The sequence below is a fragment of the Physeter macrocephalus genome, chromosome 19, assembly GCF_002837175.3.
Source record: "Physeter macrocephalus isolate SW-GA chromosome 19, ASM283717v5, whole genome shotgun sequence".
NCBI lineage: Eukaryota > Metazoa > Chordata > Mammalia > Artiodactyla > Physeteridae > Physeter > Physeter macrocephalus.
The window spans coordinates 17128140-17140547 of record NC_041232.1 but is presented as its reverse complement, the minus strand read 5'-3'; the positions used below and the strand labels follow the sequence as shown (position 1 = coordinate 17140547).

The following is a 12408-nucleotide window of genomic DNA, read 5'->3' as shown; positions in this document are numbered from 1 at the left end:
TTAAGGACTCATTAAAAAGACGGAGGTGCAGATTTTACAGGGAGTGGGAGAGGGGACAGGAAGCCAGAATGGGCTGGTCCACACACCAGGTCTTTTCACAGGGGCCTTCAGGAAGTACAGGCCTTCACTTTGGCAGCCAGACTGGGGGAAGCCGAGGAGAAGATCAAGGTCCTACATTCAGGTGTGTATCTGGCACATGCCCCCTGCCCTCGTGCAGTGCCCCAGCCAGTCAGACCAGGAGGCCCAGTGGGAGTGGGAGGGGGCAGGGACACTGAACACAGGGTCAGGTGTTCTAGAATCAGGAAGGCAAGAAAGGAGTTTGGGAAGGGAGAGGAAAGACCTACATTACCCAGCAGGGATCAGAGCCCCAGTCCCGGGGGTTGTACTACTGTGGAGAGAGGGTTTGAGATAGAATTCAATCCGGGGTGGCAAATGCAGTGCCTACAGGGGCCAGGCATGCAGCCAAGCTGGCTGGATTAGGGAATGCAGTAGGGAAGGGTGGTGTGTGGGTCAAACCGGAGAACCCAGGCCTGATCTAAAGAGGTGGCCACTGCTGAGCCCCAGCCAGGCACTGCCCAGTATAGCCAGTCCGTTCCATTTTGCTAGAGAAATCAGAAATCTGGAATTTTATGAGAAATCCCTCATTTATTATAATATACATTTATCTATTGACTTTGTTGCTCCTCCCATGCCCTCACTTCCAGGGCTGGACCTCATGGTGGGTGAGCTCATGGACAGATGACCCCACCCATGTCCTGGAGTGACCTTAAAGGTGTTAGGGGGCTGATACCCCAGGTCCTGGAACAGACTGCCCCCCTCCACTTACCTGGGTCCCCTGAGCTTCATAGACTCATAGAGAAACATGTCATCTGCCCTCCCCACCCTGGCCATGCCTCAGCCCTCCCTCCAGCTCGAAGCCCTTCTAGGGGCAGGAAACTCACTACTTGTCACCAGTTCTAACTGAGAGAAAAATCTTTCCTCACTTCCCCAAGTTTCATTCGGCCTTCCGGGCCCCAGAGAAGGGGAGCGGGTTCCACTTCCCTGGGGGTGGAGGGCCTTACTCTGGCACTTTAATTTTTCCCAGCGTTAAAGGCTACGCAGACAGAGCTGCTGGAGCTGCGGCGGAAATACGATGAGGAGGCGGCATCCAAGTAAGTGAACGCCATGCTGAGGTGTGCCAACTGCCTCTGACCCTCCCAGACATGGCTCCTGCCTCTGACCCTCCCAGACATGGCTCCTGCCTCTGACCCTCCCAGACATGCCTCCTGCCTCTGACCCTCCCGGACATCTCTCCTCCCTCTGATCCTCCAGACATGCCTCCTCCCTTGGACCTTCCCAGACATGCCTCCTCCCTCTGACCTTCCCAGACATGCCTCTTCCCTCTGACCTTCCCAGACATGCCTCCTCCCTCTGACCTTCCCAGACATGCCTCCTCCCTCTGACCCTCCAGACATGCCTCCTGCCTCTGACCCTCCCAGACATGCCTCCTCCCTCTGACCCTCCCAGACATGCCTCCTCCCTCTGACCTTCCCAGACATGCCTCCTCCCTCTGACCTTCCCAGACATGCCTCCTCCCTCTGACCCTCCAGACATGCCTCCTCCCTCTGACCCTCCCAGACATGCCTCCTCCCTCTGACCCTCCCAGACATGCCTCCTCCCGCTGACCCTCCCAGACATGCCTCCTCCCTCTTACCTTCCCAGACATGCCTCCTCCCTCTGACCCTCCCAGACATGCCTCCTCCCTCTGACCCTCCAGACATGCCTCCTCCCTCTGACCTCCCAGACATGCCTCCTCCCTCTCACCTTCTAGACCTGCCTCCTCTTTCTGATATTCTCCCTCTGATTCTACCTGAGACACCCATTTAATTAAGTACTCTCTCCTCCACACCTGCATAGGCACACAGCTGTTCACCAGTTATTTGTGGTACCATCCGTGTAGCACAAACTATAAAGGGCATTCTGGGTTTCCAGCTAAGCAGACTCTGGGCCTCTGCCTTGCCCCAGCCTCCACGGGCTGTCCCCACTCCCTAGGTTCACAGTCCAACCCTCAGGGCCAAGTGTCATTAACCTTAATTACTCTGGACTCAACGTTTCCTCAGGCTTTAAGATATCACTTAATCCACAAACACTTATTTAGCACCTACTGCTTACCCAGTCCTATGCTGGGTCCCTGGAGGAAACACCAGAACATGGGCCTGTCCTCAGTCAAGGAGAGGAGACAGACACTAGCTGATGTACAGGAATAAAGTCTTTCATTCAGTAAAGTCTTTCATTCACAGACACTATTGAGCACTTACTGTATGTCTGACACTGTTGTGGCCACATGGTAAATGCTGTGAAGGGAAAAACCAGGAGCAGCAAGAGAGAATAACATGGAGGGGTGGGTCCTATTATCCAGGGTAGTCAGGGAGGACTTCCCGGAGGAGATGACCTTCAGAATGAGATCTCAAAGATGGGAAGGAGATGGCCACATGAAGAATGCTTGGAAAGGTGCTCTGGGCAGTGGGAACAGCTTATGCAAAGAAGGCCTTGAACTGGAACATGCGTGTAGCACAGGTGTGGCTTTTAGTCACCAAATGCTCCCCGCAGGCCCCTTGTGGCCCCACCCCTTGCTAGGCAGAGGGGCAGCCGAGGTGGATGAGGCCTGTCCCGGTCCTTTAGGCGCTGGCAACCCAGGGAGGTGGGGAGGCAGCAAAATAAATGAGGGTAGTTGAGGGAGGCCTCCTAGGAGAACACTTTGCAGCTGAGTTTAAAGCTCAGGCCCTGTTCTCTTGAGGAAGGCGTCCAGGTGGAAGGCATAGCAGAGGCAAAGGCTGGGCGGTGTAGCTAGCTCTGTGGCACCTTCAGAGAGTGGACCCCTGGGGGAGATGGGAGGCCAGGCTGCCTGGAAGGGATACAGTGCTGAGACCCTGTTTTCATTTCCCCCCAGCCTGTATTCTTTCCCCGTCCCCCCAGCTTGGTTTCTCTCCAGTAGGAAGGATGGAAGGCAGCCTTCTTGAGGCCTCCATTGCGAGACCCTTGGGTTGGCAGGGGCTGGGGGGTTTCAGGAATGGCGGGGGCCCTGGTGGCTGCCAGAATCCCTTCCTCAGGGCCTCGTCTTTCTGTCTCAGGGCAGATGAAGTCGGCCTGATCATGACCAACCTGGAGAAAGCTAATCAGGTGAGGAGACGTGTGCTGGGGGCTCATTCTCCCCGGGGCGGGGGTCTCTGGCCAGGCGGAGAGAAGGGAGCTGAGCTCAATCAATATTAATTGAACTACATGCCATGCTGCGTGCTGGGGCTGGGAGCTGTCTGGGACGCAGCCCCTGAGTTCCCAGAGGAAGGAGGGTGGGGTACAGACAGAACACTCAGAAATAGGGTGATGCAGGCAGCAACGGTTGGAGAAGGGGCACCAGACCCAGACTCGGGTCAGGGAAGACATCCCACAGGAAGGGTCGTGGAGCTGAGACCTGACAAGTAACTTGAGACTGTAGAGGGATGGATTCCAGGCACGGGATGGCCCTGGTAAAGGCCAGGAAGCAGCCTGCAGAGCATGACAAGTGCCCTTCCCCGTGGGAGGTAGGCAGAGCAGTGACTAGAGATCCCAGGCCTATCCCCAGGCTAAGCTGGGACATGGGTCTCCCTCAACCAGACTGAGTGAGGAGCCATGTTCCATAGAGCCGGGGTCGGTGACGAGGGACAAGCCCGGGGCTGCTTCTCTCCCTCCATCCCCGCCTGGGGTCTCCACCAGCCTCCTCACTCGATCACCAGGCAGGCACTGTGTGAACCCCAACCTTCCCTGGGGGCCCATATCCTAGTCCCAGCCCGGTCCTTGTAAGTCCTTCAGCCTCTCCGAGTCTCAGTTTTCACATTTATAAATGGGGTTCCCGCGTCCTGCCTTCCTCTGGCTTCAGATGTGTTGCCATCGGCGGGACAAAGTTGGGCAGGACTTTGAAAGGAGGTAAGATGTGGCCATAAGGGTCCGGTCTGGGGTCCTGCGGGCCTACTGCATCTCTCCCCGGTCCCCCGCAACACCAGCAGCCAGGGGCGTGGCCAGGAGGGGTCAGCACTGTGACGGGGCAAGTGGTCATTTCCCTGGGGGTGGTTGAGGGAGGCCTCCTAGGAGGACACTTTGCAGCTGGGTTCTAAAGCCCAGGCGCTGTTCTCTTGAGGAATGGCATTCCAGGCAGAGGGCACAGCAGAGGCAAAGGCCCGGATGCATGGCTGTGCCAGCCTAAGGACAGGGTGCTCCCTCCTGCAAAGGAAGGTTGGAAAAGAATAACGTTTTCTAGGTTAATTTTTTGAATAGGTAATCCATTTACTTCGTTCAAAACTGAAAAAGATACATTAGGGCATAGCCGGGAAACTCCATCTCCCCTCCCTGAACTTGCCCCCAGTTCCCCTCTCCCTAGCAACCTCTGTTACAGTGTCTGGGGTCTCCTCCCAGAGATCCCTTCACAAGCCCATGAATATCTACTTTTACCCCTTTCTAAAACAAAAATGAGGGACTTCCCTGGCAGTCCAGTGGTTAAGACTCCACGCTCCCAATGCAGGGGGCCCAGGTTCAATCCCTGGTTGGGGAACTAAGATCCCACATGCCGTGGGACCAAAAATAAATAAATAAAAGAAAGAAATCATCACAACCTTGGTATGCATATCCTTAAGAGAATAATTAGCAACTTTAAAAAAAATAATTATTATTCATACTATGTACACCCTCCTGAACCTTACTTTTTCTGTGTATGTGTCTTAGAGCTTGTTTCGTATCTGTATGTAAAGCAGTTCCTTCTGTTTCACAGCTGCGTCGTATTGCACTACATGGACGCGCCATCATCTAACCCAGGGGAAGGCAAACTTTCTATAAAGGACCGGAGAGTAAATATTTTCGGCCTTGCAAGTCACTGTGACAACTATTCAGCTTTGCAGTGGTAGCGTGAAGCATAGACGATGTGGAAACGAATGGGCATGGCTGTGTTCCAGTAAAACTTTATTTACATAAACAGGCAGCAGGTTGCAGTTTGCCAATCTCTGGTCTATCTCATACCCTATTGATGAACGTTTATGGTATTTCCAGTATTTTACCATCATCCTCCATACTGCAGTGAATAACCTTGTACAGATATCATTTCATACATACCCAAGCCACTGTGCAGGGCAAATTCCTAGAAGTGGAACCGTTGGGTGAAAGAGCTGTGCGTTTATAATTTGGCAAATGTGACCAAACTGCCTTCCGTGGGTTGTGCCAATTCACACTCCCTCCAGCAAGGTCTGAGAGGGTCCGTTTCCCGATAGCCTCACCAGCACTGTGTGTCGTCAGACTTTTGGATCTCTGCCAATCAAATAGGCTTAAGAAGAGCCATCTTAGAGTAGTTTGAATAGGAAGCATTTTTAATAATGTTTATTTTTTCCTGAGTATAAAACTAAAACCTGGGCTTCCCTGGTGGCGCAGTGGTTGAGAGTCCGCCTGCCGATGCAGGGGACACGGGTTCCCCGGTCCGGGAAGATCCCACATGCCGCGGAGCGGCTGGGCCCGTGAGCCATGGCCGCTGAGCCTGCGCGTCTGGAGCCTGTGCTCCGCAACGGGAGAGGCCACAACAGTGAGAGGCCCGCATACCGAAAAAAAAAAAAAAAACTAAAACCTGCTCATTGTATTGAGAAAGAAGTAAATGTCATCATATTAGTCTTTAATATCTGTATTTATTAATACTGTCCTAAATGTGAACAAGAGGATTGTGGAGCAGAGCAGGTCATTATTACTTGTATAGTAAAAACCATGCCAGTTTGCCCCAGTTCTTCCCCTGGGGTGACAAGACGAGAAACAGATATCCTCCTACATGCACCAGAGTTTGTGCTGTAGGCAAGGAACCACCCAAATATGAATCTGGGTGGTTGTATAGTATAGTAGAGGGACCTTCTGAGAAAGGGAGAGAAATCTACTCCCAAGTATCATGATGAACAGAGGGCAAGGATCCTGGGTTTCTAGCGTTTGGAATATAAATACTTCTCTCCAGGGGAAGATAAGACGAGTAGCTTTAAACCCAGCTTTACAACCCAGGGGGTGTCTCCATGGTCTGGGTCTCATCCCCCCTTGAAATGTCAACAGACATCTCCCAGGAGGTGAATCTTTCTGGAGTTCTCACTAGCTAATCAGTCATGTATTAACTCCAAGGCTTGTCTTTTAGCCCAGATCCCAAGTTTCAGTCACATTTGCTCAGAATGCCCTTTGTGGAAACATAAAAATATTTTCTCTACAGCCCCACATGCCCAAAACCTTTCCCAAAACAAAACTGACTCCTAACTCGAACCATTCCTGGAACAAGGCAGGATACCAATAAACAAACAAATCAGTTAAAATATAAGTCAATGAAATGTGCGCGTGGATGTGTGTGGATCTCTGTGCGCATATAGCGGGCACAGCATCCTGATTGCTAAGGTCAGTGCGTAAGTTAAACTTCATCGCTATGACCTGCATCACCAGCTGGGGGTCAAGATACAACTGCAACTCTTTTAATTTTCCATAGTTCAAGATCCCATACACCCTGTTATTGTTAATAAAGTAAACCAGTTATTGACACATTTGTATGTGTCAGGCATCAAGACAGGATACCTAATGAGTTGTATTTTACCAAATCACTTACTTACAGAACAACCCTATGAGATAGTTGCTCTTATAATGCCCATTTTACAGACAGGGAAACTGAGTCCAGGGATATGAAGTTTCTTGCCCAAGGTCATACAACCAGAAAGAGAGACAAAGTACAGATTTCTTTCCAGGCCACAAGTCTACATTGTTAACATTTGGATGCTTCCTTCCAGGCTTTTTTCTTAGAAATTTTTGAAGAGTTAAGATTCAGTTTAGTAAACTGTGGCATTCTGATTTTAGATGTATTTCAACACTTCTCTACAGTTTCATTGCCCCCATTTCACAAAAGGAAAACTAAGACTCAGAGAGGGGAAGTAACTTGCCCAGGGGCCTGCAACAGCTTGTGAGCCACCTCTGCAGACACCATATGGCACAGGAGCTGGGGACAAACTCTGGCTCTTTGACTAGCCAGGCCTGAAGTTTACTTGGCAGACAGAAGTGGCCTGGGAACGTGTGAAAACTTGCCAGTTCCATCAAGACAGCATCTCCCTTCCTGCCCTAGTGAAGAGGGAATGTTCTAGCTCCTCTTGGATACACACCAGGGAAACCAAGAGCCAACTCAAGGGTCCAGGACCCAGAAAGGAGGACCCCAGGCCCTCAGACCTGCCTTCCCAGCTGCTGCCTGAGACAGTGCAGGGAAGCAGTGGAGGGCCAGGGTGGGATCCAGCGTGACCCCGCTCACCCCTTAACCACACTTGCCCCATTTTCCTTCCCAGCGAGCCGAGGCCGCCCAGCGGGAGGTGGAAAGTCTTCGGGAACAACTTGCCTCCGTCAACAGCTCCATCCGCCTGGCCTGCTGCTCTCCTCAGGGACCCAGTGGGGTAAGGATGGTGGAGGAGCCACGGGGAAAGGTTGGGAAAGGCCAGGTTTGTGGGTTTGAATATGTGGGTGACATTTTGTGGGTGGACCACGCGCATCTGTGTGAAACTGTGCACATGAATGGGTGTGGGTCTCTGTGTGCGTACTGTGGGCATAGCATTTTTATTGCCAAGGTCAGTGTGCAGTTAAACATAATCACTGTGACTTGCTTCACCAGCTGAGGGTCAAAAACAGCCACAGCTCTTTTAACTTTTCAAGCTCAAGCTTCCATATATCTTGATTCCATATACTTTGGAGTTTAGTCAGGCCAAAGAGGATCATTTTAGTTGCCAGATGCCCAGCAAGAGTGGGTAGGAGGGTGAGTTTGATCAATAGCGCAGCCGTGCAGTTTTGCTGGCCGCCACCAGGTGTTGATGTTGACCACTGGGCTCGCGCTGCCGGGAAGACGTGCGGGACTGCTGCAGGGATGGCCCACTGGGTCTCGGTCCCGCCCAGACAGCAGTGGGGCTGCTTGCCAAGAGCTGACGTTGACACTCATATCAGCCATGGGTTCCTAAAACATATCAGGGTGATTCTAATGAGGTTTCCCAACCAGCCACGTGTCACAAAGAACCAATCTTTAGCCATCAACCCTGAGCTTCCTGTGTTAAGCCAGTTAGTCAGTCCATCTTTCTCATTCCTCCAGGTTGGTGCCCCTTTGGGTCCTGGGGACATTTCCTGCCAAGGGATTTTAATCAGGCCCACCCCAGCCTACCCTTCTGTCATGTCATAAGAGTCTTCATTGCTCCTCTCCCAGAAAGCCTGGCTTCCTTATGTAAATTGGTCCACCTTCTTTCCAGATTTCTTTCCAGATATCAAGGAATGAAATTCATGATTGCTTACATAATAACAGGTCTGCTCCAGGGTGATTTGCAGTCTCCATTCATGAACCTGAAGTGGCCAGCATAATTTTCATTTCACCTGACACCCTGATACATAGACCTGTGTGTCTGTATCTGTCTTTCTGTTTAAATGTTGGAATGGGGCTTCCCTGGTGGCGCAGTGGTTGAGAGTCCGCCTGCCGATGCAGGGGACACAGGTTCGTGCCCCGGTCCGGGAAGATCCCACATGCCGCGGAGCGGCTGGGCCCGTGAGCCGTGGCCGCTGGGCCTGCGCGTCCGGAGCCTGTGCTCCGCAAAGGGAGAGGCCGCAACAGTGAGAGGCCCGCGTACCGTAAAAAAAAAAAAAAAAAAAAAAAAAAATATTGGAATGAGTCTCTCTGAATGTGTGTTACTGTGTATGTGTGTCTGTTTGTGACCTTTGGGCAAATAACTGTATCCTTAACCTAACTGTGCCTCAGTTTCCTCATCTGTATAAATAGGACCTGCCTTATAGGGTTATTGAGAGGATTACCTGGCGCTTGGTTTGTAGTCTATGCTCAGTAAATATTTAATGCAGTGTTACTATGACTAGTGTGTTTGGGGTATGTCCAGGGTGTTTTTGCCCACGTGAGCATGTGGCCTCTGAGCACATACATGTCTCTGTGTGTGATGGTGACACGTCTCCTTGGTGCCTGTGCATTTCCGTGCGTGTGCTTGTCAGCATGAGTATCCCCACAGGTACATGTGTCAGTGTGTGCTGTGTCCGTAGGTGTGTGCACCTGTGCCCGTGTCCCAGGAGGCAGTGTGTATGTATCAACATGCCTGATGTCTGCACGACATAGAGAATGAACACAAGAAAGACTGAGAGCGAGAGCACTCGTGAGGATGCCTCAGAGAGAATTTGCCAATGGTTCTTAATTAACCCCATGGAAGCCAGCAAATGCCTGTGCTAATCAGCCATGAGGAACTTTGCTAGTTTGGGGGGTGAGCTTTTCTGAGCACAACAGTGGCGCTCGATGCTAATTAATTTAATGTGTTAGTGGCATCCGCTTCCTGTTTTAATTGGCATTTACCTCCATAGAAGAATAGCTGGGGTTGGTAGTGGTCAGTTGCTTTTTTTTTTTTCTTCATAATGCTGCTTAGATTCATTTGTAACTGAGCTCAAGGGCAGCCTGACTTCAGGTCCCCTCAAAGAGAAACCTCTTCAACTTCAACCAGGACAAAGGGGCCATTTCCTAAAACCTGGAGAAGCTGTGGGGCTTGGGGCTGGTGGCAAATCAGGATGAGGAAGGAATCACCCTAGTGTGGCTCGTGGCTGCAAGGTCTCAGGTCTAATCCTGTGGGTCTGTTGCTGCCTGGAGTGGGACCTGGGCCCGATCTAGAAACCCAAACCTTTGCTGTTCTCTCAGCCAGGAACATCCTATAACTACCACTTCCTCACCCAACTGACTAGTTCTTTTTTGTTCCTTTTTTCTTGTTTTTTTTTTTAAATATTTATTTATTTATTTTTTGGCTGTGTCAGGTCTTAGTTGTGGCACGCGGGATCTTTCGTCGCAGTGTGCGGGCTCTTCGTTGCTCTTTGTTCTCTTTAGTTGTGGCACACGGGCTCCGGAGCGCACGGGCTCTGCGGTTGGCGGCATGCGGGCTCTTTTTGTTCCTTTTTAACAAATGTGTTATTGAAGTATAACATCCACAAGGGAAAATGTGCATATCACAAGTGTACAACATTTGGAATTTTTCAAAGTGAACACAGCCCATAACCAGCATCCAGATCAACAATAAAACATTCTAGCGACTTCTCTGGTGGCACAGTGGTTAAGAATCCGCCTGCCAATGCAGGGAACACGGGTTCAAGCCCTGGTCCGGGAAGATCCCACATGCCGCAGAGCAACTAAGCCTGTGCGACACAACTGCTGAGCCCATATGCCACAGCTACTGAAGCCCGTGCACCTAGAGCCTGTGCTCCATAACAAGAGGAGCCACCACAATGAGAAGCCCGCGCACTGCAACGAAGAGTGGTCCCCTCTCGCCGCAACTACAGAAAGCCCGCGTGCAGCAATGAAGACCCAACGCAGCCATAAATAAATAAATGAATGAATGAATAAATGAATGAATAAATGAATAAATAAATAAATATTTTTAAAAACCACAATAAAACATTCTAGCACCCGGAAGCCTCCCTCGTGACCCCGTCCAGGTGCCACTCCCCCTGACTTCTAACAGCACAGATGGGTTTTGCCTGTTTTGATATCTAATCTTAATAGAATCATGCATACACTTTGGTGTCTGGCTTCTTTGGCTCTATGATATATCCGGGAGAGTCTTCATGCTCTGTTGCAAGTAAATGTAGATTATGCGTTTTTGTTGCTGTCTAGTATTCTGTTGTGTGAGTATTCCACAGTCTGTCCACTCTCTGGTGGGTAGGCATCTGGGGGGTTTCTGGTTTGGAGCTGTTACAGAGAGGGCTGCTGTGAACGTTCACATCCTGTGTCTTGGTGCACAAGTGCCCACATTTCTCCTGCATATATTCCACCAGGACTTAGGGCACCGAATTTTCACCTTTAGCAGAGGCTGCCAAGCAATTTTCCAAATCACTAACTTGTTCTTGAACTTCATCACAGTTTAGACATACCTTCCTCCAAAAAACTTTCTCTGACCACTCCTTCTCCCTCCTTATTTCTTTTCAAGAAGAGAGGGAAAGACATCCAGGCAGGTGGGACCAGCCTGAGCAAAGGCTCAGAAGTGGTAAGGGGAAAGCCACGGGCCTGTAAGAGGGGCTGAGTCACCCCAGGGAGCACAGCAGCCCTGCAACCCCTGCCCCACACCTCCCGGCCCCTCCAAGCCCCTGTTTGTGCCCAGGATAAGGTGAACTTCGCTCTGTGCTCGGGCCCTCGGCTTGAGGCTGCCCTGGCCTCCAAGGATCGGGAAATCCTGCGGCTGCTGAAGGACGTGCAGCACCTCCAGAACTCTCTGCAGGAGCTGGAGGAGACCTCCGCCAACCAGATTGCAGACCTGGAGCGGCAGCTCACGGCCAAGTCCGAGGCCATCGAAGTAGGTCTTGGGGAGGAGGTGGGCAGATGGGAGGTGGGCGGGGAGTCCCCGGGCAGAAGGACGCGGACCAGCTTCACCACCTTTGTTCTTCTAGAAGTTAGAAGAGAAGCTCCAGGCACAGTCTGACTATGAAGAAATCAAAACAGAGCTGAGGTACTGTGTGTGGGGTGGGGCTCCATAGACACCCCCCCAAGCCCTCTTGCTTGACTGGGGGCTGCCTGGGAAGATAGCAAGGGGCCCTCGGCAAAATTCACCATCTTCCTCCCTCCCACCAGACCCCACTTTGTGGTACCCTTGTCAACACTCCACTGACACCTTGGGTGTCATGCCCGGACCTTTGTCATCAAGAGCTGCCTGTGGGAAAGCATAGCCTTGCTGGTGCTGTAACTGGGCAGGGGGATGATGCCTTAATCAGATGAGCTCAAGCCACACTCCTCCAGGTGACAGCAGACCAGTTCACAAGCCCACTATTTAAGGCCTCTTGTGCAGTGAGTCCCGCGTTACATGGGGTCCTGGGGGCTGGGGTGCTTGCTCTCAATCAGGGAAGATAGCAGGTCGTAGCGCCTCTCCCCCGGCCTGGGGAACTGGCTGGCCTCACGCTGTCTCCACTTTCTCTGGCAGCATCCTCAAAGCCATGAAGCTGGCCTCCAACACCTGCAGCCTCCCCCAGGTGCGTGTCCCCACACTGTCCCCGCCGGGCAGGCTGCCCCTGAGAGCCTTGCACCAGCCATACCCTCTCAGCCCTGCTTCTTGTCTCCTCAGGGCATGGCGAAGCCCGAAGACTCCCTGCTCATGGCAAAGGAGGCATTCTTCCCTGCACAGAAATTCCTCCTGGAAAAGCCTGGTCTTTTGGCCAGCCCTGGTAGGGGAGGAGGGGTGCTCTTGGGGCTGAGGGCCCGGGGTGGGAGCTGCCTGTGGGCCTCTGGCCTCCTCCATGCCCTCAGACCACTGCCTTCCACACGGGCCGGAGGATGATGGATAAAAGGTGGGCATGTGGGCTTCCCTGGTGGCGCAGTGGTTGAGGGTCCGCCTGCCGATGCAGGGGACGCGGGTTCGT

General features: G+C 51.9%; 1 protein-coding gene across 1 annotated transcript in view; it reads left to right on the top strand.

Annotated features, from left to right (window-relative positions):
- The window catches only part of CUX2 (cut like homeobox 2), a 204310-nt gene that overhangs the window by 183183 nt on the left and 8719 nt on the right, over positions 1–12408 (top strand). Inside the window, exons 7-14 of the mRNA XM_028480561.1 lie at positions 102–181; positions 1085–1151; positions 3111–3159; positions 7338–7442; positions 11160–11351; positions 11446–11504; positions 11973–12021; positions 12114–12213. Coding sequence (XP_028336362.1) covers positions 102–181; positions 1085–1151; positions 3111–3159; positions 7338–7442; positions 11160–11351; positions 11446–11504; positions 11973–12021; positions 12114–12213 — 701 coding nt within the window. The remainder of the gene's footprint in view (positions 1–101; positions 182–1084; positions 1152–3110; positions 3160–7337; positions 7443–11159; positions 11352–11445; positions 11505–11972; positions 12022–12113; positions 12214–12408) is intronic.